General features: G+C 37.8%; 2 protein-coding genes and 5 non-coding genes across 7 annotated transcripts; all 7 read right to left on the bottom strand.

The window, feature by feature from the left end:
* Positions 1 to 375: 375 nt before the first annotated feature.
* LOC105051967 (O-fucosyltransferase 10) lies at positions 376 to 11,550 on the bottom strand. The gene is made up of 12 exons (XM_010932629.4): positions 11,302 to 11,550; positions 11,094 to 11,153; positions 9,129 to 11,006; positions 7,764 to 7,839; positions 6,074 to 6,141; positions 4,635 to 4,723; positions 3,595 to 3,792; positions 2,054 to 2,258; positions 1,798 to 1,965; positions 1,459 to 1,626; positions 1,153 to 1,343; positions 376 to 909 (listed from the first exon to the last, which is right to left on the bottom strand). Exons 3-12 carry the CDS (start codon positions 9,423 to 9,425, stop codon positions 732 to 734), a joined length of 1,638 nt encoding a protein of 545 aa, XP_010930931.2. The 5' UTR covers positions 9,426 to 11,006; positions 11,094 to 11,153; positions 11,302 to 11,550; the 3' UTR covers positions 376 to 731.
* A 247-nt stretch (positions 11,551 to 11,797) lies between these two features.
* LOC105051939 (ubiquitin-fold modifier 1) lies at positions 11,798 to 18,916 on the bottom strand. Its single transcript, XM_010932589.3, has 4 exons — positions 18,744 to 18,916; positions 18,560 to 18,657; positions 18,004 to 18,036; positions 11,798 to 12,047 (listed from the first exon to the last, which is right to left on the bottom strand). Exons 1-4 carry the CDS (start codon positions 18,809 to 18,811, stop codon positions 11,971 to 11,973), a joined length of 276 nt encoding a protein of 91 aa, XP_010930891.1. The 5' UTR covers positions 18,812 to 18,916; the 3' UTR covers positions 11,798 to 11,970.
* Positions 13,329 to 13,447, bottom strand: LOC140851858 (small nucleolar RNA snoR86). Its single transcript, XR_012134615.1, has one exon. It is a non-coding gene; the product is annotated as a small nucleolar RNA snoR86 (small nucleolar RNA).
* LOC114914543 (small nucleolar RNA snoR86) lies at positions 14,734 to 14,858 on the bottom strand. The gene has a single exon (XR_003801888.2). It is a non-coding gene; the product is annotated as a small nucleolar RNA snoR86 (small nucleolar RNA).
* On the bottom strand, positions 14,923 to 15,040 carry LOC114914539 (small nucleolar RNA snoR86). Its single transcript, XR_003801884.1, has one exon. It is a non-coding gene; the product is annotated as a small nucleolar RNA snoR86 (small nucleolar RNA).
* LOC114914542 (small nucleolar RNA snoR86) lies at positions 16,573 to 16,694 on the bottom strand. The gene has a single exon (XR_003801887.2). It is a non-coding gene; the product is annotated as a small nucleolar RNA snoR86 (small nucleolar RNA).
* LOC114914537 (small nucleolar RNA snoR86) lies at positions 16,759 to 16,879 on the bottom strand. The gene has a single exon (XR_003801882.2). It is a non-coding gene; the product is annotated as a small nucleolar RNA snoR86 (small nucleolar RNA).
* Positions 18,917 to 25,399: the final 6,483 nt, after the last annotated feature.

The raw sequence follows: 25,399 nt of genomic DNA, 5'->3' as shown, positions 1-25,399 counted from the left end.
GCATGTTGACCCAACCAACCATCATTCACTTTGTGGTGAACGGTAAGCCTCGGTAGATCTAAAAGAAGGGAAAAAAAATAAAAAAACAAAACATAGAAAAATATATATTATAAAAAAAACATGTGATGCTTGTTACTGGGAGGAATATATACTATATATATATATAACATGCGATGCTTGTTACTGGGAGGAATGTCTTGCACGTGAGAAGGGCTGCTACCACGTGACAAGGCCCGTGTAATATGGGACGATGCCTCCAAGGCACGTGGACATCAACCAACGTTGTGGACTTGGATTTGTCAGTAGTCATGGAGATTGATTCCACCGCATCTTTGCGATAGTATATTTGGATATGATTTACTTGGCCTCTTTTTTTCCTTCTCTGAAGGCTTTTCTTTATTTTCTTTTATGCAGCAGAAAATTTTTTTCAGCAGGTCTTCAATGGGCTACAAACAAATTGCTGGTGAACAAGAAAACACTACAAATTGACAGTATCTTAGTTCACTTGAGTCTGGAATAACTAAAACAACTCAGGAAACAGATTAAAACACAGGGATGAAGAAATGACAGGTACTTGGGAGAATCATCATGTTTACATGAAAGGCTTCGATAGGGCCAGCAAGCTGAGCTTTACAGTTGTGCTGATATAAAAATCGCAAAGCCATGAATATGGAGTAGTGATCAAGGTAAAGATAATAAGTCCAAGGATAACAACTGGCTTTGCTACTGTACTAGCCAGCCTCATGGTTGAGGTAGGTTGGCAAGAATGTTGAATTGATTAGATCTTGGTGACAGGTGCAGTCTGGTGAAGGGTAGGCATAGATTGATTGTTTGCTCTTACGAAATGTCATGCCCTTTCGGTTGCTCTCGTGAAGCATTGTTTCCATTTCTTCTTTGAAAACCTTCCAACTGCAAACAGTGAAAAATATTGTTAATCTTCGTAACAAGAGAAAGCCAGCATGGAATTTCTAAGACGAGTATCAAAACATATTAAATTTACAGCATAGCTAGAAGTAACAATATGAATGAATGGATGCATAGACGGCTCTCTTTTAAAATGCTTGTTATCTTGGTACTTCGACATGTCTCGAGGATCCAGAGGTTTCTGATATATGATTGGCCGAGTCAGATAAAAGGGATACAAGGCAATACCTAATGCTTGGATCATGCAGCAACACAGCTAATTTTTGTTTGTCAGGTTTGATGGTCTTAGCATGGCCACTGTAGAGAAATCGCCGATGACCCATCATAAAGTGGGGAAAATTGCCACCTTGAGTGGTAACAAACACTTCACTGTACAGGCAAACAACATAATCCAAAGCAGCCAACCTTGAGGAATAGCCCTGTAGGAAACCACCGTTACTTCACTAGGAAACCAAATACTAAAGCAAAAGTATTGGAGAAACAAAAAAAAACAAGAAATCATGCAGCCTGGCTGCAGAGTTGTTACAGAAATACCTGGAATGGAGCAAGCTCTTCTGGAGTGGCAAGAGATTCTTTGGTCTGAAGAAGGGGAAAGAGCTGCAACAAAGGTGCTAAATTTCTATCTGCATTGTATATTTTCCCTGATGCCAAATAGACTGGAGTGTTGTTATTAAAGCCCATACCCCTCAACATCATTCCCACCTATGCTGACAAGGGCAAAGTAAATGGAATGAAAGGACTTCATACTACAAAGTAGTCAAGAAAAGATTCCGAAATATAATCAGTTTAAGGGGTAAGTTTATGGAGCACTACATAATTAAAAGCCCAAATGTGATGAATACTCGACATTGCTATAACAGCCTTTTGAGTTACCTCTAAGGGAGTCAGAGGGCACTTTCCATTCATACGTTTTAGGCCAGGACTTAAACAACGGCCTCTGTGGTTAAATTTTTCCCTCCACCCTCTTTGACGAGCAGAATCCATTTCAAACTTCTCAGTCATCCCCCCACCATATACACAGCAGGAGAAGGCCACCATATCCTATCATTGGAAGTAAAAGAAAAACAAATTAAATGTACAATTAGTAGATTCAGAAACATAACAATTTCATGGAGTCTACCACCGATACCTCCTCAAAACGGAGATGGACTGCCATATACTTCCCACCATTATTTGAGCTTTTCTCAACCATACGATCAACTAATTTCTTTGCAATTGTGACTATGGGAACAGAAAATCTCAGTGCTTTGTAATTAGCTAAACATCTAAGTGATTGGATATCTGGAGGAATTTCTATTGCCAGTCTATTTGCAAAGGGGCTTATGCGAATAACCCTGCAAAATACATGCAAAACATTTGAGTAATAATACAACAAAATGTAGACAATTTTTAGTAGTTTCCTGAAGATGTACACTATAGAGCACCACGAGACCTAGCAAAAACATGTTTTATGCTATCTGTATTAAGTAAATTTCAGTTTATGTTTTGTGCTGACAGATTCTTCAATCATAGTAACTAACAAGTGAGCATGCGTATCCTGATAAGATCAACTTGGTTCCATGCATTTATATTATCACAGGAGTGAGCAAGCCTGCATATTAATATAGATATGATTTCTCTTAAGATCTGTTCAACTCCATTTTTCTTAATTTATGTAATTAATGCAGGTTGGATGTTTTGGTTAAGGATTTTATCTGTGTTTACCACAGGTACCTTTTTCAGACAAATGTAAACATCAACGATTGACATTCTGAATGGCATCAAGGGAAGCTACTTAATTCCTCTACCCTACGATCAACCTCCAAACCAATTCCACAAACAAGTATTTCTAGATTAGGCAGATGAGCTACTAATGGAGTGCATTTCTCCTTAGAGCTCTGTGTCTTCTTCACCAATTTTATTTTCTGTCTTATTTTCTTCTTTTCTGAAAGTAAAGAGGGTCTCAGAAAGAGTCATGATTGAATTTTCTTAGTGTATAGGCAATTTAATACCATTTATCAAACATGGACCTGGAGATGCCAGCAACTGACAAAATATGTGTCATTGCCCGAGTCTTCTCTGCCATGCTCACCCACTTTGGAATCTCACCCTATATGGCTCTCACACTCACTGCCCCCCACGCTTCTCTCTGTCTTCATGCACTTGCTCCTGATTCAGGTAACTAGCATCTAACATTTGGATGTTAAAGGCTGTAATACCAGAATCAGTGATGATTATTTGTTGATTATGATCTTTGTTAAGCACTCAAAAAAATACTAAAAGAAAAGAAAAGAAACTGCTGACCACTCAGTTCCGGTGACAATCAACGAGTCAAGCAATTGATAGTTTCAGTTATAGAGAAAAGAGACATACAAAGTCACATAATGACTTGCACTTATTTCCTATTGTAAAGATATTGTCATTATGATTTCTATTTAATTGCTGCCTTCAAGCAAATTAAAGTTTGAAAGTTTGGGTTGTTTGTCATCTCCAGATTACTAAGGGCTTCTTTTGACCAGAAAACAAAATTTATTTCCTGAAGTTCTTTAAGAATTTCAAAGGATTCAGATTGGATCTGCTAAAGCCAGAAAAATGATAGGATCTACTTAAGATCATATATAAATAATCCTGCAGTTCCCAACCAATTTTCAGTAATTGGGACGACAAGTAATAAATAACTAAAGCACATACCCATGCTCACGCAATACAGGGGATGCTTCGGTCAAGTAATAACTAACTGGTGCCCTAGCTTTAACTTTCAAGTTTGGAATGTTGCTAATGTTGTAGCCAAATCTTTCGATTACTGTCTCAGGAAGTCTTCTGATCACCCGCACATGGCCGTCAAGAGAGCTTATGAAATGATCTTCATCATATATATCTCCAAATTTACTGCAAGGAGGATGAAAACAGAATGGTGTATTATGTCACTAGACAAGCTAGATTTCTATCTTCAAAACTTACCATACAGTGTTGTTAAATTACTATGTATGCTGAAGCCAAGCAGAATCATGACATCCCAAAGACAGATAAATAGAAATATAAACTGCAGTTGCAGATGCAAAACAAATTTGTCAACAATTTTAATGGGAATTAATCCAAGGCATATTGGCTGAAGGATCTCATTACCAGGAGATTATTCTTAATTGAGAGAATGCAAGCAAAGAGACTTGTCATTGATCTCACCACAGGATGATTGACTGCAAACAACTACTAATTTTATCAGTTCCCAGCGTGAGATTTGATCATAGAATTAATTGAATTAGGTGAGTTCATTTATAAAATGAATCACGGATTAAGCAGTCACAGCTTGCACCTGAAATATTTTGTTCATAGAATTTATAATTTATCATGTAATTAAGCTTCAGCACGATCTGTAGTTGTTAAGAAGTTTCATAATTTAAAGATATCTCTGTACGCCTAGCCATGTCTGCAAGATCTCTTCCTACAGTATAACAGGGGAAAAGCCCTCTCCTTTTACTCATCTAAAATTTAGATTCAGAGGTTTGGCAAATCAGTAAGCAAAAGCTAGAGGCACAAACGTCATCCTATCCATCAACACTTGATATAGTCTAAATTACCAGGAATGGGGGGAAAAAAAGGTTCACCCATAATCTTATCATTCATGTTCTCATGCCAAATTTTTCCTTCTTTTTCATCATAATAAGCTGTCTAGAACCTCCCATCATGAAGAACACAACATCTATGAGCACATGAGAGAATGTATTGCTTACCTTGGGTCCATCCAAATATTGTGAAAATGAAATTGTGGAGTGACAAGGATTGCATTAAGAAGACCAGCCAGAGCCACTGCATTACAGATCTGCCAACATAACATTTGAAATTCTAAAAAATAAGTCAAACAAGAGCACAGCAGATACAGATTTTGCATGTCAGCGTAGCATGGCATAGTGACACGAAATGCTCGTAAAGAAAGGATAGATAAATATCCAATAAAATCAAATTGAGTGCTTAAACTTCTTCCAGCATGTGTATGCCGTCGAAATGTACAATGTCAAAGGTATAATGGAGGAACCTGCAATTTGGTGTGGCTCACTATAGTCATGCAAGTTAAAGGTTGATTAGAGTGACCATTAAATTTGCTTGATATGTTGTATAAGCAATTCCTAAAGGGATGTGGTGATCTTTTAGAATGACTGAGATCAGAAACCTTGGAGGCTGAAATTGGATATCAACCTTTAGGTGAATTACAGGACTCTTTAATTTGACCAAGTACTTGGTTGAAAATTCTGCATGATTAGAAATTTGAAATGCACCATTTGGCAGTCAGCTTTCACATTGCTTGACCACCTTCAAATTAATAAGATTTTTTCTTTTCCAATTCTTGCTTTTGCAAGCCATATGTCATCTTCTGAAGTGGAGAGATTGGAGAAGTAAGCCAGTCTTCATATATCCAAATGCAGCATTACATGTTACAATGATGATTCTACTCATGAGGACCACCGTAGATGAATAGAAGGTTGTCTGGATGACAATTACTACCAGAAGATATGATGTGTGTATGCTTCCTCCTACCACAGGTACATTTGTCAAGCAGTGAACCAAGCTGATAGGTGTTTCCTAAGTTTCATCTACTCCACTTAGATGTCCCATCTCAACCAAGTTACATGGCTCTTGAATCCATTACTTTCAATTAAAGTTAATGCAGTCGTTATCAAAATGCCATAACTAATCTAGTCTACTCACACACAAGCAGAACATACTTTTACAAGAAGACTGAAATTTTTACAAGCGTGGCACATACACAAAAGAAATTGTTTAAATGTGAACATGACTGCAAAAATCAGCAAGGGTTTAGTATTTCAGTTAATAATTTAAACATAAAAGTGGAAGCTATATCTTTAATTCCCTATAAGTATTCTACGCTATTCCCTCCCCGTTTTTAGGCAATATTTCTATCCAGTGTCATGGAAAGTATAACCTCTCATCTTCTCCACTCTCGAATATATCCTTTTCAATAGCTAAGAGTTTAGGATAGCAAAGCATGATGGAACTACCAGCAGAAGTACATGCTTCCTTCTCAATCAAATTTTGCAAGAATAAAAAAGGCAGATGACTAATCTTAGTATTGAACAAACAAGCCAATCATGAGATGTTGAAACTTGATTATTTGTGCTGAGCTGTTTCTTGTATTGAGGATAGATTATCATACTGATGAACGTTGTTGATTCAGACCACCATTAGCATCAACAATCAGGTAACCACTTGGAGCTGGTGACCCTGAAGGTTAACAAGGAAAGAAATGATTTCTGATCTATAGAACTTTCAAGACCATATTGAATGCCAAAAAGCAATTACATAATTGACTTGATAACATGAGTTTTCTGCTATTTTTTTTAAAAAAGAGGGTTTTTCGTAACATTCTCTACAACAGATGTGTTAGTTTATTTATTTATTTTTCTTTTCATTTTTTGTGCACTGCTTGTATCTTATTTCATTTATTAATGAAATATGAGGTGGCTTCCCACTGTTTTGCTCAAAAAAGAAGAATAAGTTGTCCTCCATGAGCTATGCATTGCAGAAATTCCTCATAAACAAAGGGAGAAAAAGATAGACATCTAAAATTTAAGATAGAAAGGTAAAAGAAAAATGACTTAATACTTCAACAAATCTGCAACACTTGTAAACCAGCTGTAAGTTACTAATTACCAAGAGCAAAAAAATATATACAACAGACCTTTTGGCCTTATTTCAAATGCAATTCTACGAGGGCAGATGTAGTTCTTTTCTCTTTTTTTCCTTTTTGAGCAATATGGTGGTAATGTACCATTACTAAGGTTTGAAAACTGGACCTCTTCAAGGGCAAGCACTTAGAATAGGGGTGCCAGCCAGCTGAGCTAATAGTTATTGGTAAAAAAAGGTAATTTATTGATTAATTTTATCAGACACATTTTTACATTTTATTTGGTAAGTGTCAAGATTATCACAGAATACTGATATGTTTAAGACATCTTTGGATGAAATTCAACTCCTTATGAATATTCAAAAAAATCATGCATTCGAACTGTCAACAATGGCACCTGAAAACTCATGAAATGTCAATGTCTGAAGGGATAACTAATATTGTGAAATTGAGGATAATCCTAAATGTCAGCATAGGAAACGGAAGAGCAGATTTCCTTATTAGAAGGATTAATCATCATCCAATAGATCATTAGTGTCATGCCAAAGCCCAGGATGGCCCCTGACTGGCCCATTAACTTTAAGCTGCACCTGGCTTGTTGCCTGAGAGAGTAAAACCAGAGACAGAAAAATGCAGGTCAAAACAAGAATCATGTTTATGACATATGCAGGGATTTCTAAGAATCATGTTTATAATTTATGCAGGGATTGCTTGGTCTGAATCAGTCTCAATCAAACAGATCAAATTTAAACATCTTGCTTGACCTTAGATGAAATGTAACTAGCTTTATTTACCCAATAACTAAACTGAGAGTGGATTGAATCATGGTCAACAACATATATCACTTCATTAAGTTCTATCAAAATTATGTTCAATCTTAGGATATATGATACCCAAACCTCTCAATTAGTGGTTTCACCAATTACACCAAATACCAGCTAGGCACAAAATTATCCATTGGCACCTTCATCTAACCGCATCTAATATTAAATCCAAACAAACATACCAATGAAATACTATGAATTTGTCCATCAAATTGGAACTTTTCAACAACAATAGACTTAAAAATTCTACCAATAGCCAGGTTTAATTTCTACAACATACTAGTCAATTACATGTAACATCACCCAAAGTATACAAAATGTAGAACAGAGTAACTCTTGCTGATTCACAAAGGATATGAGAAATAAAAAAAGTGTTTCATCAGAACAAGATATACCAGAATGCTCAATTGAACTATTTGTGCAAGGTTTCCACTGCTTCAATCTCTTCCCATATTTCCATACTGCATTTAACTATAAAGTAAACAGCACATAATCTGAGACAACTAGAACATAGATGAGTACTAATGGCTAAACTAACAATTCAATCCAAATAATTGCATCCAAGGATAAACAAGTTATGAGAAGTCAACAATACACAGAATAAAAGATGAAGAGAACATTTGCGGTTCTAATGCTTAAGTATTTGAATATGTTCAAAGCAAATCTGTCCACAAACTGCATCTAAATTTCTGCCTCATTATAAATGGTGTTGAGAAAAATAAACATTCTTCCACATGGTCTTCACTATATCAAAGGTCAATGTTGCTATAAATGCAAATAAGCATGATAGTTTTATTCATCCTGCTACATTTGCACATGTAATGACACCAATGTCTAACATGAGCATCAGGTGAAAGCTAATAAAGAAACATGCAAGTGTTGTTCATGAAAAAAAATGATCAACAACTCATAATTTAACATTGACCTCTCACACCCATCCACATCATGCAGGACTCACATAAACCCCTTTAATTCTGCCTACAAAGTATTACAATATGAATGTTTCTACAGCAAATCATATTTGTATTTAAAGTGAACTAAACCAGGATTATCAGTATCTAATACCAGCAATCCCATGATCATATTCCTTCTACATTGTAGACATTGATGAACATCAGCATGGTCATGCCAAAAGAATATGATATCTACAAACTAACACCAGCTATTATTGGAGAAAATTTCTCTACATTAGTTATCTGTCAATCATGTGTCACAACTTGCGTCGAATCAGTATATGAATAAATTCAGTAATTACAAACATCATCTATTGGACAATGCAAGGTTGTGAATAATGATATGGAACTGATCAAGATTTTAAACGAATTATAGGAGGATGCTAAAAGAAACCAAAATTATAGTTAATTATGTAAAAGACGAGGTGTCCTTGTGATGAAAACTTCCAAAAAAATAAAGATTTTTTTTCTTTATTTCAGTTTAAAGCACACTATTCAACAGCATGACTATATGGTCTTGTTCCAATTTCCGTCTGATAAGAAGCAAAATCATTGATGAAAACTAGGACAAAATGGCTTCTCAAACTATCAGGTGAACATTTTCCCATGATTATCATCCAAGGTGCAATTTTTAGGGGTTAAAATCATGTGATTTGCATGTAAACATTCTCCAAAGAAAAGAAAGCCCAGTAAAAAAGAAATCAAAATTTGAAGGACACCGGTACAGCAAACGAACATCAGTACCTAAAAAAAAGTCGACGTAAATGATCAGAAACATAAAAGGGAAAAGATCAAAAAGACTCATACATCAACTCCAGAGGAGTTATCCAACTGCATTTCGGGCCAGAGCTTCTTGAAGAGCTCCGGGCTGCGGTACACCGAACCAGGGGCCGCCGGCGGGTGCATCAACATGGAAACACTTCCCGCGCACAAGAGAAATCCAACAACGTAGAGCATTACCACCACGAAGAAGACCGGCATCCGGAGCCGGCAAAGGAGTTCGACGGCGGCCGAGCTGTCGGAAGAATCATCCCGTGCCTTGGACTTGACGGCACGGCGGCAATGTGGGGCCCGTAAGGGCACGCTATATGTTTTGGTCTTCATAATGGTGGTCTGGGCCACGACAGGGATCAAAAAGTTTGCCTTTTTTGGGGGAGGGTGGTAGAGAACGGGAGATGGCTGGCTATTTTGAAGAGATATAGAGATGGCTTTGCTTGGTGTTCTTCATGAAAGCTCCTCTGAAACAATGGAGGGAGGAACAGAGAGAGAGAGAGAGAGAGAGAGAGAGAGAGAGGACTAAAAGGACAGACTTGTGGGGCCTCAGCTTTGAATCTTTGCAGTTTTGAAGCTGCTCTGATCTTTTTCTTTGGCCCTGCCCTCCAGTTTCATATAAACGGCATATAAAAATATTTTTACGCAAAGTTCCAGGCATGATGGATAATGGAATGGAAAGTTTGGTCGTCAAATGAGGAGACTATTAACTATTAAGATAATGATGGGCAGATGGGGGAAGTAGGATAACGTAAATGATGGCATGAGATTTAATTTTGGCTTTTGTGGGCTGGAGGATGGAAATTAATGCTAAAATTTATTCCGAAAGTTTCCTACCTATTATGAATTTGCTCTAGAAAGTTAAAATTACCTTCGATACTTACTGAACTGTAATGAAAAAATTTAAAATTATTTTCAGAATAAACATAACCACTACCATTTTATTAGTTGTTAAAGAAAGGGTCATGGGAATTCATATTCCTGTAAATACGGGCACAATTGCAAGGTTTCCTTCAAAGGCCAGCCGGTTACTTACCCAAAAAATAATAATAAAAAAAAAAAGACCAGCCGGTCGTTTTCCTCTCCATATACGTGAGTTTAAGAAAAGAAAATTATTTCAAGAGTACTATTAGCCTATTACAAAAAATCCAACAAGACCCTCCCCAGAGAGGGTGCAAACCTCATTTGGAAATCGGTGAAAAATACTCAGAAACTTTAGATGTTAACCTTGGAGCCAAAATACAACTTTTGCTTTGAATTGTTTCTTAAAAATCATAATCTAGAGCTGCTCTCTTTTTTGGGTAAGTACATAACTTAGAAATTCTTTGGGAGGATCTAGAGCTAGATAATGCATTGTGCTTCTTGCAATAACTCGAGTGGTCATCTTCCACCAAGAGGAATTTGGATCCTACAATAATTTGCTGGTTTATGAGTTATTTTTTGCTTGTCGCGTGCGCTCATACACATAATTTTCCATGAAACCACTTTTATTAACAAAATTATTTTAAAAATTACAACAGCTTTGTTGAGGTGCCCTGACCTCATGGCGAAGGGAGAGAAGACCGCCATCCAAATTAAAGATATTTCATCAGGTCTATAGCATAGGCAATATACTATGTTACTATTGAAGGTTCCATGGCCATTTTAAGTCGTCAAAACTACCCTCGAAGATGCGTGTCTCGTGCAGATGTAGGACGGGTCATATAACTCACCCTACCAGCCTATAACTAATAAACTAAAAGCATTGATACGTAGCTTTTCTTATTTTCCTCGGCTCAAGAGTCGGACGCCAAGCCAAGTTCGCGAGATGATAGACCCATGGGTTGTTTTAAGTTGGGGCTTCAGTTTGGAGTCCGTTGTTTGCGGATTTCTTCGCCCCAGCAGAATGATGATGGCCAACGTCCACTCCTGCAACTGGATTCGCCAGAGAAACAGCCAATTAGGTAGGTAGTCCAATAAGACCGGGTGAAGAAGTAGGAATCGCACGAATGTCCTACTAACCGGCTGCCAGAAGGTAGCATGCAATCTTGTCTGATTAGTGATTGCTTCGTATCGCCCATTCTGATTTAAATAATCAAAAAAAAAAATTCAAACCCCGTTCCCTTCTCAATTTTAGTATTGGAGTAACGGATTTTCACCAGATCTCCACGCGATTTCAACGATCATATATATATATATATAAGAATAAAGCGAGTGAAGAATTACTCACCTCCATGTGCAGCCCGTACGGCCAGAAAAGAGGCCACAAGAAGCCAGCACGGAAGCGAAAAAACCCAGCTTGGAAACCAATCATCCATCAGCAATGCGTACCCTTGACCTTCATCGACAACCAGCTAGCAAAATGCAGGGACTGGGAGTAAGGTCATCAAGCTATAGAAATAGGACCCTAGTGGGTCGCTCTTGTCGGGTTCCTAGCAGGACTTTTCTCTGCCTGACCAAAAGAAATGATATGACCGGACCTTCTTGACTCCCTGTACTACTGGTTTCACAAGTTGCAGCAAAAATATCAACGTTTGATCTCCATCAATTAACGCACCATTTGCTGTAAAACAGATCTACCTCATGTATGCACATGATAACCTCTATGGTTTTGAAACATGACGATCATCATAAATAGATACACACAACATCGATTCAGTCGCACTTATTATTGGTCAATTACATCAGCACAGCAGAACAGTCCACACATTCTGACACAATGTAAGTGAACGATAAATGCAGTAGTAATAATTATTTAAATCCTACAAGCCGAGTATACCCACCAATATTTTCTCACATCTGGTGTATAGGAAGAGAATATCTTGATAGCATAAAATATCTAACAGCAATGTGGAGATGCAAACTTTGCTTGCAAAAAAGAAATAAGATAAGGGCACATTTAGGAGGTTGATGAAGCTCCAACTCTGTCGCGAGGTATGAGACGCAACTCTGAGCCATGTTTTAAAAATACATTACCTGCATAAGCATAGCACATCACACAAAAATAATTATTAATGGAACGAAAATGCAAATGAATTTCCACTGTAAATCAGGAGACTGACAATAAAAATTTACAATTGATGGAGCAATTAAGATCGACAAAATGTTACACATTCTAGATATCAAACTCAAAGAAAGGATTGTTGTCCAAGTGCTCCAACACAGTCGAGATAAATACAATGCTTCAGTCAGGCTACAAAGACAAGGTAACATCCTATTTAGCGGATAATATGCTTACCCATATCCGGGTACTGACAATTTCAACACAACAAATAGAACAGCTTAAATGAAGTAGTTCAACATCGGGGCTACCCAAGTTCAAAAATTGATCTCTTAAAACTTGTGGTCTATTCCATGACAAACTATACTCGCAGCATTAAAGTAATGTAAATGATCTGTCGTGCACTAAATACAAAACCAACTAGACAATTAAAGCTCGATATTTAGCAATATAAAAGAAATTATTCCCCCAAGCTTTTTGACAAAGCATGTAGCATGCGTTTTTGCATGCAAATGTTATCACAGGCTCATAGAAGCTGATTTGATGTGTTATTTTATATCTGCAGCTAAAACTCATACACATCAAGGTTAGGTCTAAAAAATGACATGGAATAAATGATATGAGAAGCAATATTGTCTTATTGACATTGGATCAAACAATAGCATTCTCCAAGAAAAAGCAAACTACTTGATGTCAATGAACATACAATTAGATTAAATCTGTTCTAGGACATATAAAGATGCATTTTACAGAACCATCGAAAACAATGAGTTATGCAAAACACAAAAATCCAAGATGCCAGGAAACAAGAATTTAAGACTTGGAACATGGTTCCTTCCTATCAAGAAAGTAGCTAGGTTTCCATTTAGGAAGAACTTAAGCATGGAATCATTTATAGTGACTGCAACACATTTTGCAAGGTTCTTTAAATAATTTCTCATTTGACATTCTGAAAGACAAATACTGTTTGGCCTATTTTTGGTACAACAACTGAAAAGCTAAAAATAAAGTAAGAATGTAACAAACATCTGAGACCATCCCCAACTTAGAGATTTTGAAATTTTCAACAATCTCAACCTTAAAACATTAACGACCCACTCATATCTTCCAATAACCTAAAATGATGTTTCAAAGATTACATATGATGGATTTCCTCAAAATGATCTTTTCACAATCAGTGATTTCAAAAATAGATGTCCGTGAAAAAAATGTTCTTTACCTACTATAAAAGAGTTTATATACTTTAACATGAACAAAATATAGCAAATTGTTCAAGGTCATCTCCAAACAGAAAAAATTGAGAGGAACAGGAAAATGCACAGCTACTATTGCCAGCTTTTGAAGTATTTGCCATTTCAATAAGGCGACTTTGCTGTGGAATCAGCTGATTAATTTTCCGAAAGCACAAGAAAATATAAAAGGTCAATAAGGGGAATCAGAATTTAGCAATTTGTTCGACACCATCTTCAAACTAAAGAGATTTCAGGCTGGTAAAAATGCACAACTACCATTGTGAACATGCATCCAAAGAAATTGACATTTCAAACGAACAACTTTAAATGGCAAATTGGCTCATAAAGAATTCTGAATTATAAGAAAAACATAAATAAAAAGAGTAAGTGTTTAAACAAAAATAAATCTCAAACACTTTTAAATATATAAGCACTAAAACCTATGAAGCTGCTCCACCACTCTTATTTGAAAAGATATGATCCTGGACTTATTGCAATAATTAAAATCCTAACCTTTAAACCATCGTCATTCCTACAAGAGATGTTATAAATTCACCCTCATCTCCTGCTTAAATCACATTCAGAACTACAGCCAAATAACTCATGACATGCAACATATGAAAATTACTGATTCCTCAAATTAAAAGATAAGTTTTAAAAGGAAATTATCGAACAATATACCCATACCATCAAACATTTTGTTCCACAAATTAATAACATACTTGTCTTAAACATAACCTTAAAGTTATTGACCTCCTATATACCAGGAAATTATAGCACTTACAAAATGTATATATTTGGTTTGGGTACAATGGCATGATTACAAGCAAAAATAACATGATTATCAGAATTTCTGATGCTACACACATCTAACCAGTTCTGGATTTCCAACCAGACCTACTGCCAGACAAGCTCTTAATCCTAGCAAACAGCAAACAAATTTATCTGCATGAATGCACCCATATAGAACACCTGAGAGTAACTACTCTGAAGTGTTTCAAACAAAGCCTATCCACTGGAAAAATAGAAGGATCTCAGGGTTCCTTTTGCCAAGTAATTATTTGACAGCTGGCAAGGTTGGCAGCGGTGGTAATATTCCTTTAATTGATCAGTACTTGAAGTCAAGAGTGGATTTCAGTTAGTGTTAGCACAAAGGATGCCACTTCAGCAGTCTGATAAACTAAGAATCAAAAATGGCTTAGGCAAGCTAAAATGGAAGTAAGAATGCAGCAATGTTTTTGACCATCTTCAAAGCAGATAGAGGGAAAAAACAAAAGGATGCTCAATGAAAAGAAATTAATAATGGATGTTCAGAAGCTTATGAGAACCCTGAAATGATGTTCAGAGAAAGGATATAAAGATTTTTCTTTTTAGACGGATCTTCGATCCATGATTGATTTCAAAGCTTATGTACTCAGACGAGAATTGCAGTATAGCAACTTGTTTGAGGCCATCTTCAAACAGACAAAAATTTGAGAGGGACAGAAAGTGGCATAACTATTATTGCCAACATTTACCCAAAGTATTCGCCATTTCAATTTGATGACTTTGCTATGAAATTGGCTTGTGAATTTTTTAAAATAACAACAAAATTTGGAAACAACATCAGAGGAATCAGAATGTTGCAATTTGTTCGAGGCCATCTTCAAACAAATTTGAGAGGCATGGAGAAATGCAAACTGTAATTGCCAACCTTCATCCAAAGTATATGCCACTTCAATCAGGCAACTTTGTTCTGCAAATTGGCTTATTAATGTTCTGGAATTGTAAAACAATTTATAGAAAAGAGAATAAGGTTTTTGTACATCCATTAGTCTCAAGCAACTTTTAGACATAAAAGGTACTAAAACTTATGAACCTTCTCAGTCAAATTAAAGGACATGATTAAAAGAAAATTATTAAGCAGAACTTCCCTCTGGAATTTGCAAATATCAAAACGCTTAACCTAATTATGCCCCAAAGTTGTCAACCTCATAGGGCTGAAATCAGATCGGATATGGATCAGATATCGACATATTTATATTTATATTTGTTTTGTTTGACGAATACATATATGGATACGGATATTAGTCATATATAAAAACTTATATCCATACTTGTTTTAAACAGAGACGGATAAAAAATCGGATACTGAAAGCATGGATGTAAAAATACGGATACAAGTCAGATAATTAAGCTTTATGACCACAAGATCAAAGATATTATTAACTGGATTAAGTTAATAGAATGTTAATGTAGTTACATATTTCTCTTAAAAGTTCATGAGTGCTATATAAAATTAAATAGGGTTACAAACAGAATCGGATATTCGGATACGAATCAAACAGTTGTCTATCCATATTCACATTCATTTTTCTTTAACGGATATGCATACGAATATGAATATTAGTGGGATGCTGAAATTTTTTTTTATTTATATCCAGATATATTTGGATACGAAAATGGATCTGAACAGATGCGATTCACTTTCACCCTTACAACCTCATAATTCCTAGAACTCGAGATAAGATGTTCTAATGGTTTGGTACACATTCACATTTCTAAAGGAAGACGAGAAAGGAACCCTAATAATCAGAGCCTCTGTTACCACAAGCAACTGACAGGAGACTAGAATGCAAGAATTGACCAGAAGAATTAACACCGTTAGGCACTCAACAAACTCATTTGCATTGATGATTACTTCCTGAGGGTGAGAAACCCCAAGCAGTTTTAACAATTCTCAACTCAACTAAGCCTTAAACCCAAATTAGTTGGAGTTGGCCGCATGAATCCTTTTCAAACAATAGCTATTGGGACAAAAAAGGGATCACACAGTAGACAGTACCTTAACTAATTAGACATTCAAGGACTGACTGAGGTGCAATGAAGACATGTTCCCTCTAGTTGATTAGCTATTGCAGTCTGAGTGTAGTTAGTGATAGTGCAAAGGACATGATTCCAGTAATCTGCCAAACTTGCACGCAATGAAAATACTTAGGCAAGCCAAAATGGAAATATATAGCAGCTTCAGCAAAGAGCTAGAAGTTTAGAGATACATTCGAAACCATTTTTGAAATTGCCAACACTGCTAACCTTCAAGTGTTGCAACAATTTTCCCAATGAGAGAAAAGATTTTCATAAACCTAAGACGACCCAAAAAGATCTTCCAAACACAGGATAGAAAATTTCTTAAAATAATAATCAATTCATGTCTGATTTCAAAAATATATCTCAGATGAAAATCTCTTCCACATGATATTGCAGAAACATGTACTCTAACAGGAATTAGAATATAGCAATTTGTTCAGGGTCATCTTCAAACAGATATAATTGAGAGGGATGGAAAATTGCACCATTACTCTTGCCAAGCTTTATCCAAAGTATTGCCATTTTAGTTTGACAACTTTGCTGTGAAATTGGCTTCTTGATTTGCTAAAATTTAAGAAAATATGAAAAACAAAATAAGGGGAATCAGAATGTAGCAATTTGTTCGAGGCCATCTTCAAATAAAGATATCTGAGAGGCACAGAGAATTGCACGATTGTTGTTGCCAATAATCATCCAAAGTTCGCCATTTCAATTTGACGACTTTGACCTGCAAATTGGCTTATAAACAGTCGTTGGTATGAGATAAATATAACAAAAAATAATATTAATCTCTAATAATTTTAGGATATGGCACACAGATTTATGAAACTGCTCAAAAACTCTTATGGCAAAATATCAAAGCTACTTAAATTTCAATTTGTTGTTCATTTTCCAAATCAAAGGACATGAATCGAAGAGGTTTGCCTGACAAGATACCATTGACCTCCTCCTTCAATCCATAAATTTATAAAATACTTGTCTTGACAAAGCCTAAACAAGGTTTTAGATACCAGTGCTGAACCCGAACCTTTTTTTCCCACCAAAATGGTATGGTACCGATACCAACATTACGTACCAAAATGAAAAGCATGACAAAGAATGAAAAATCATCAATACGCACTGGTAAGATCAGTACGATACTGTCAGTACCACTTGTATAGCAGATACTTACCTGTATGCATGCTTTCATCATATTGCCATCTAAATCGATCCTAGTTTCACATCAAAAGAGCCTAGTACCAATTGTACAATCCTATTTTCGTGATTTTCTGAATCCATGGCCCTAAAGTAATTGACTTCACATATTTATAGACAAAAAAAGGAACTCAAAGCACAAACAGAGCATCTCAATTAAAGCCAGATACATCACACAAGCCTAACTAAAGAACTATTATGGATGACTCATATCAGCATCTTTCAACCCTGCAACCTGACCTACTGGGTCATTAACTCTAGTTCCTATGAACAGAAAACAAACTTATTACACCATCCATCACCACCCGAGATGATAATTCCAACTTCAAATGAAAGATTTATTATTCTAGTCCTTTTAACAGAGTAGAGTTCAGTCAGTGGTCAGTGCAAAGGATATGAGTCAGGGAGACAGCTGAACCCTCATAAATCAAAATAGCTTAGATAAGTCAAATGGAACAATCCCTTGTACTGAAGATGATGTCAATCAAAACATATATGCATGATATCATCATGACAGTAAAGCTAAGTATTACTTCAAATCAATGTCACATATCACACATTTATTTTCCATAACTCAAGAATCAGAAGATCATAACACGCTTGAAAAGAACATTCATGTTATATACCAAAAATAACGCCAAAGATCACAAAGGCGTACCTGCACTTTGCTGTGGGTTAATACCCACGCCATCTGCACAAGATAAACGAAACAGGATAATATTCAGATACAACTTCGAGAAACTGTTAAAAAAAGAAAAAATATAGACAAATTTTCTCGAACGTAGACAACGGATGCAGGTAGAAAAACCTTATGTTGTTTAATTTAAATCTCTAAAAAGATAACACAAGAGATGAGGTGGGCAAATTACAATTCTAAGGAGAACCCAAAAAATCCATAAAATTCAACATTCAGTGTGGACATTTTGTATCACACTTTCCGCCAAAAATCCAATTTTTACAACGGAATCTCATCTGGTCGTGATTATCCAGAGGATTTAAATGTAAAATACCAGAACCAAGAATAGTCCAAGAAAATCCAGCCTAAATCCACACAAAATCATAAAAAGAAACCCCCAAATCCAATTAATCTCACGGCATCACGCTATTATGCGACAAATCAAATTCTTTCTTCTAATGCTGACTCTCGAATCAACAGATCCACATCAAGAACACCCGCGGTCAAAACCTAAAACGAGACGAAGGATAGATCATACCGTCGGTGATGATGGCGCTGGTCTGAGGAGGGACCTTGAACTCTTCCGCGGCGAATTTCAGCACCGCAGTGAAGGGCGCCGCCTCCGGGACACTGAAACTGAGATGAAATCGACGGATTAAACAGTGAAAAGAAAACCCCGCGATCGAAGAAATGATCAACGAGAGAGAGAAAAAGAGGCTTACACTTTGAAGGGGAGCTTGGGATCGGAGGTGAGAGTGATCTTGAAGGAGACCTTTCCGCCCGCCGCCATCTCGCCCCCGGGAGCACAGAGAAGAGAAGAGGAGAGAGCAACGTAGGAGAACAGGAATATCGAGGACCGATTGCGTGTTTGGCTCCGTTGGTGGACGGGGACGGGGGGGTTTCTAATGCCGTGCGCGATGGAGATGGGAGGAATAATGCTGGACCGGGCCGCTTGGACCAAGGGGGACACAATTTGGCGGTGGCCCAAATAAGGGCGGTATTGAGGGCTATAAATGACGGGCTGGGCCTATAGGGAGCAAGATGGATGAACCCAAGGGCCATATCGGAAGGCAAGGTGTGGGACTCACTCAAGCCATCTCTCACCGACGAAGATCCTTGTTTAGAATGTGTCGGAGGTAGAGAAGCTCTCGTTTGCCTCCATTTATATGAGGTTGATATACTAACATTGGTCGGATCTTTATGTCTTGCTTGAGACCCAATTGGCATGGTAGGAGCCTCAAGAGGATGTAGCATCATTTTCTGGCATCTTAGGATTTTTATACCATCGAATCGTGCAGCCTGGATGCAAGAATTATTATTGTATGGAGAACTAGTTTTGCAAATGTTGATGTAATGCATAATTGTAACATGCAAATTGTAGTGATCATTTTTGAAATAAATAAAATTTTTTGGATTTTGTCTGGTATCTATGCCGGTCCTAACTACAAACAGAGGAGGGTGTTGTGGGAGGTCTCCAAAATGATGGATCATGGATTGCCTTTTCTTGTAGCTAGTGATTTCAATTATATTGATGGACTTAAGAAGAAGAAAAAGGGTAGGGCCTTCTCAGATATCATTGAATCCAAAGAGTTCTGAGAGTTTATTTTGAGGAAGGAGTTGATTGACTAGTATTTCTTAGGTTTCAGATTCACTTGGTGCAATAATCGCCGGGACAGAATGAGGGTTTGAGAGCATATCGATAGCGCTCTGGTCATTGGCAACCAGATCTAACAGTTCTCTAATTATAAGATTTGCCACCTTTCAAGGATTGCCTCCGACCATTGTTCAGTTTTGCTCTCTACTAACTCAAATTTTTCTCATCAGAGCTCATTCTGACTTGAGAAATTTCGATTGTCTTATGCTCATTCATGGGACATTATGCGGGAGATTTGAAGGTTGCCGGTGCGGGTGATGCCATACATCCAGTCACCAACAGCTTGAATTGATGAGGTGAAGGATCTCAAGGTGGAACTATATAAAAGTTGGGGATATTTTCAAAAGGCGAAGGAGATTGAGTCTTTGATCACTATATTGTAGAAAAGAGAGGACAGGGATAGGAGCCTCTCAATGGATGACCTAAGCAATCTTCGGGCTAGCTTATCTCTTCACCATTATTTATTAAGGTAGCAAGAGGTGCTATGATAGCAGAAATCTAAGATCCAATGACTAAGGTAGAAAAATCAGAATATCAGATTCTTTTATTAGATCACTATCATTAGAAGATAGAGGGACCGGATGCGGAGGTTGAGGAGCACTGGGGACAATGGACTGATAGTGAGGATAGGGTCAGGTAGAAAATCTTCAGCTTCTTCAGATCGAGGTGGACTGCCAATATTGGAGGCTAGGGATTGCTCCTATGCCCTCCTCTTATTAGCCTGATGTCGGATGAAGAGGACACGGCCTTGATTAGTCCTGTATCTGGAGAGAAGATTCAGGAGGTGGTTTGGGCTTTGGCAGAGGATAAAGTCCTTGGTCCTCATGGATTCCCTCTATTATTCTTTAGGTGTTACTAGGCTATTGATTGTGATGAGGTGTTGGAGGCCATTTAGTTATTCTTCGCCACTAGATGCATGCCATTGGCTTAGAAGAGGATCTTTGTTGTCTTGCTCTTAAAAAGACAGGATGCATCTAAGTCGAGCCACTTTAGACCTATCAGTCTGTGTACCACTTTGTGCAAGACCTATGCCAAGATTTTGGTCAGCAAGATGAAGCCCACTCTTCCTTGGTTGATTGTCCGGTGCCTTTGTCAGAGGGCACAGCATGTTCGATAAACATGCTAATTGCATAGAAGTTTATGCATAATCTTCGTAAAGCTTCAGCCTACAGGTGTCTCATGGCTGTTAAGCTTGATATGGAGTAAGATTACGATCAGGCATGCAAGGACTTTCTTTATCAGGCCCTGGAGAGCTTCACATTTCATAGGAGTTGGATTAGCTGGATTAGAGGGTATGTGCATGCTCCTTCTTTTGCCATCCTGATCAATGAAACTCTAATAGATTTCTTCTACTGGACGGTCAGTCTTTACCAAGATTGCCCTCTCTCCCCGTATCTTTTCATTTTTTGTGCTATTATGCTTTCTATAGAATTGCGAGTAGCAATCTTAGGTTGTGCCTTAAAGCCCTATATGCCAGCCCTAGGGTTTTAGTTGATCTCACACTTGCTCTTTGCAAATAAATATCTTTTAATGGACTGGGCTACTGTCCAGAATGAGATAGTCTTCAAGAGGGTTTTGGAGGATTACTATGTGGCATCAGGCTAGAAAATGAATTTTCTCAAGTCTATAGTTTACTTCGGTCTGAAGATCAGGATTTCTTACAGACAGATGATTTGAAGGCTTTTGACATCACGAAGTAGATCAGGCCTTACATTACATAGGGATGCCTATCATCAAGCAGAGGCTTCAGAGGACTGACTATAGGCAGATGGAGGCCATGATTAGGGAGCTCCTAAGGGGTTGGCAGTCCAAAGCTATGTCGATGATGATCAGGGTCACCTTGGTGAGATCAATGCTTAGTGCTATCCTTGTTTACATGCGATCTCACACATTATGCTAAGATCTTCTCTTTCGAAGCTCGAGCAGCTTTTCAGAGATTCTCTAGGACTCATACAGTGGCAGTAGAGGTGTACATCTTCTCGTATGGGATGTTGTCTGGCATCTAGCTAGGGAGGAGGGCTAGGTATTTATTTTCTCTTGATTCATTAAGAGGCTTTAATTGTTAAGAATGCTGCGAGATTTTTGATTCAATTGGATGACCTATGGAGCATAATAATACTAGCTAGATACAATCAGGGGACTTTGGAGGGAGCTATTGTTAGCGATGCAGCAAAAATATAGTACAGGGGCAAAATGGTAATTTTAAAATTTTTTTAAAATTATTATTTTACAGTGAAATTATTAATTAATCTCATTAATTAATACTAATTAACCCTACACTAGGATCTAAATATGATACAACAGCATGCATTTAAATTTGAAATTCAAATTTGAATCAGTAAACCTTTTACAGTACTGTGTTCAGAACACATCACCTTTTGCGGGTAGTCGATCACTGCAATCTGATCACCGTCGGGGGACTCTGATCATCACGTCGCAGTCACATAAATGTCTGGCCTCTGCGGATCATCCACACGAAGCTCCCGTCTGATCAGCTCCTCACGAATGCTAGTTCGTGATTTCACCCTTTTGATGGCAGATGTTGATCGAACTCTTTCGATCAATGTGTGCCGACTCCTCAAATACTCTGGATCATTTGCACGATTGCTTGAGAGGCTGATGGATCTCTCCCTGAAATTTGGTGGACTCACGACACTCGTGGCACACCAATCTCACTTCCCAAACCCTAGGTAGAAATCCTAGGGTACACACTAGAAACCCTGCGCTCAATTTTCTTTCTTTTCTTTCTTTTTCTCTCGGAAGGTTTTGGACCTTCACCTTGCGCACAAACTTTTCTCACACCCCAAAGTTTCTCTCCTAAAATTTTTACGCACGTCCCACCTTTCTCCTCTTTTTAAAACAATGTCGAACGTGTCTTATCCGCGTGAGAGGATAAAGATAAGTGGTTGCACATTTGAATTCAAATCAAATTTGAATTCAAATGCAAAACCAACTCATCCCTATCCACTTGTGCGTGAGAAGAGAAGGGGCGTGAGTTGATTTGTGCGTGGAGAGTTTACACGAGAAATATTTTCTCGTGTAAAATATGGGGCGCACAAGATAAGACCATGGCGCATGGATTAGTTGGTTGCTCATTCAAATTCAAACTTTCTTTTGAATTTGAATGGCCAACCAACTTATTTTTATCCAGATATTTAGCACACAAGGGTGGGCGTGGGATGGCTTCTTCGTGGAAAAAATTCACGAGAAGTTGCTTCTCGTGAATTTAAATATGCACAGAAGAAGTGAGGTGGCGCAGGGAGAAAAGTCAAGGTGGTTTGAACCTAATTGAGCCAACCTAATCTAAATAGGTTAAGCACAATTAGAATAAATTAAATCCAACTTAATTAGGCTTAATTAGACTCAATAAAATTTTAATCAAATCAGGAATTAACTAAACCTAACCCCTGATCAAATCAGGGACTAAACCACCTTAGCGATTAGGTCAACATTTAACCTAATCGGGTCAATCCAAACTGAATCCAATTCAATTGGACTTGATCCAAAAATAATTACTCAATCAAATTGAGTTAATTAGCGATCAAATCACTAAGTAAACCTCTCATAAATATTGAGTCCAAATTCGATGGGCAATCAGGCATCAGAGACCATCGATATGAAACCCTGATCAAAGAGTTCAAATTTCAAATTCAAAATTTAAAATTCAAAATTTTGACCCCGGTACCCAAAATGTGTGGAACTCATGATCAGAGAATCCTAATTCTCAATCATAGAGTCCCAGACACATAAGACTCATAATCAGCCATCTGATCAGAAAGGAACCACTAATGTGTGTGACCCCGCAGGTTCGAACCTAAGTCGGTAGCACAGGTACCAATTCCTGTACTAATCGAAGTGACCATCTAGCAATGGTACCCGACGATCGGATAGATCGAATAATCGCAATCGCAATATTCAAAATCTACGTGAATATGGTTACCATATAATTCTTCCCTTTTGACCCCTGTGTTTAGGACGACTCAGGGTTAAACTGTCAACCCTGATGATATCATCCGAATCGTGCTCAACTCAATTAATCCTGTGACTCCTCACTAGGACTACCCTGGCCAAAATTTTGCTAAATTAAAACACGACTGTACACAGCTCCTAAACTGGAGTGGTCAATCCCATCTTGACACATGCACCGACAAGTCAAGTACTTGACTACACCCAGCAGCCTTCCGTCATTGAATTAGAAATTCAGGTAGTCCAGTGCCTAAGTGCAGTGAGTTGCTTGCAAGTCACCGTGGCGGTCTCAGGTCGGAGGGACATTTATACCCATATCCCATCGGAGCAAATCTTGACAGCAGAAATAGCTCCGGAGTTGGTCACGTTCAGTGCAGATGTACCATTACATCTTACCTGTATACCATACCAGTGTCTCCACACTCTTTGGTCATGAGGACAACCAACCCATATGTCACACAACGACCTATGCTCGATAAACATTGTCGTCCTTGGTAACAACGTATCATTTGGTTGCGAACATGTTTAAGGACTAAGCGACAAATCCTCCTTTGTCGAGTCTAAATAGTCTTAAAGACTTCACCACAACACAGGAGTTCATTAGAAGATGAAATATTTGTGATGAAAAAATATCAAAATAATTTTTATTTATTTATAATTCATGTACTAATATAAAAGGAGCACAACCGTCAACAGGCTGACGATTGACTTTGGGACACTATTTCCAACAATCTCTCACTTGGTCTAAAGCCTATCAGTGCAGTATCTAATACCCATCTTCGACTTGTAGTCGTTGAACTCCTTCACCGCAATGGCTTTAGTGAATGGGTCGGCCAGGTTCTCCTTCCCGTCGATCTTCTGAAGATCAACGTCACCTCGATCCACGATCTCCCGGATGAGATGGTAGCGGCGCAGAATATGCTTCGTCCGCTGGTGTGCCTTTGGTTCCTTCGCTTGAGCAATGGCTCCAGAGCTGTCGCAGTAGAGCAGAACTGGACCAACAAGGGAGGGTGCTACTCCGAGCTCGGTGATGAATTTTCTCAGCCACACCACTTCTTTGGCAGCATCTGATGCAGCAATATACTCTGCCTCGCATACTGAATCAGCCACAGTGTGCTGCTTGGAACTCTTGCAGCAGACAGCCCCACCATTAAGGGTAAAAATAAATCCTGACACACTCTTGCTATCATCGCGATCAGACTGAAAACTAGAGTCTGTAAACCCTATAAGTCTCAAATCCGATTCACCATATATAAGCCATAAGCCACTGGTCCTTAGTATTTCTTAAATACTTCAGGATGGTTTTAACAACCTTCCAGTGATTCTCTCTTGGATCAGATTGGTATCTACTCACTACCCCTAGTGAGTATGCCACATCTGGTCGTGTACATGTCATGGCGTACATGATAGATCCCACTGTCGAAGCATATGGAATCTTACCCATACGCTCTCTCTCTTGAGGTGTTGTCGGACAATCCCTCTTTGAGAGAAAAATTTCATGGCCTATCGGTAGATAGTCTTTCTTGAAATTTTTCATGCTGAACCTTTTCAGCATAGTATCAATGTACGTGGACTGGGATAAGCCAAGTAACTTTTTGGATCTATCCCTATAGATCCTCATCCCTAGGATGTAGGAAGCTTCTCCCAGATCCTTCATGAAAAACTGTGACGATAGCCAAATATTTATTCCCTGTAATGCAGGGACATCATTCTCGATTAAGAGAATGTCATCTACATACAATACAAGAAATACTACTA

Source organism: Elaeis guineensis, chromosome 9, assembly GCF_000442705.2.
Source record: "Elaeis guineensis isolate ETL-2024a chromosome 9, EG11, whole genome shotgun sequence".
Lineage (NCBI taxonomy): Eukaryota > Viridiplantae > Streptophyta > Magnoliopsida > Arecales > Arecaceae > Elaeis > Elaeis guineensis.
The sequence above is the reverse complement of the archived record's forward strand: the minus strand, read 5'-3'. Positions and strand labels throughout refer to the sequence as shown.

Excerpts from the sequence above, each read along its gene's own strand:
- LOC105051967 (XM_010932629.4), bottom strand. The coding sequence starts at position 9,425 with ATGAAGACCAAAACATATAGCGTGCCCTTACGGGCCCCACATTGCCGC. Across the intron at positions 3,793-4,634 it reads AATATTTGGATGGACCCAAG|TAAATTTGGAGATATATATG; the intron begins GTAAGCAATACA and ends TCCTCCTTGCAG. Across the intron at positions 1,627-1,797 it reads GCCCTCTGACTCCCTTAGAG|GTGGGAATGATGTTGAGGGG; the intron begins GTAACTCAAAAG and ends TTGTCAGCATAG.
- LOC105051939 (XM_010932589.3), bottom strand. The coding sequence starts at position 18,811 with ATGGCGGCGGGCGGAAAGGTCTCCTTCAAGATCACTCTCACCTCCGAT. Across the intron at positions 18,658-18,743 it reads CCCAAGCTCCCCTTCAAAGT|TTTCAGTGTCCCGGAGGCGG; the intron begins GTAAGCCTCTTT and ends ATTTCATCTCAG. Across the intron at positions 18,037-18,559 it reads CAGCGCCATCATCACCGACG|ATGGCGTGGGTATTAACCCA; the intron begins GTATGATCTATC and ends TATCTTGTGCAG.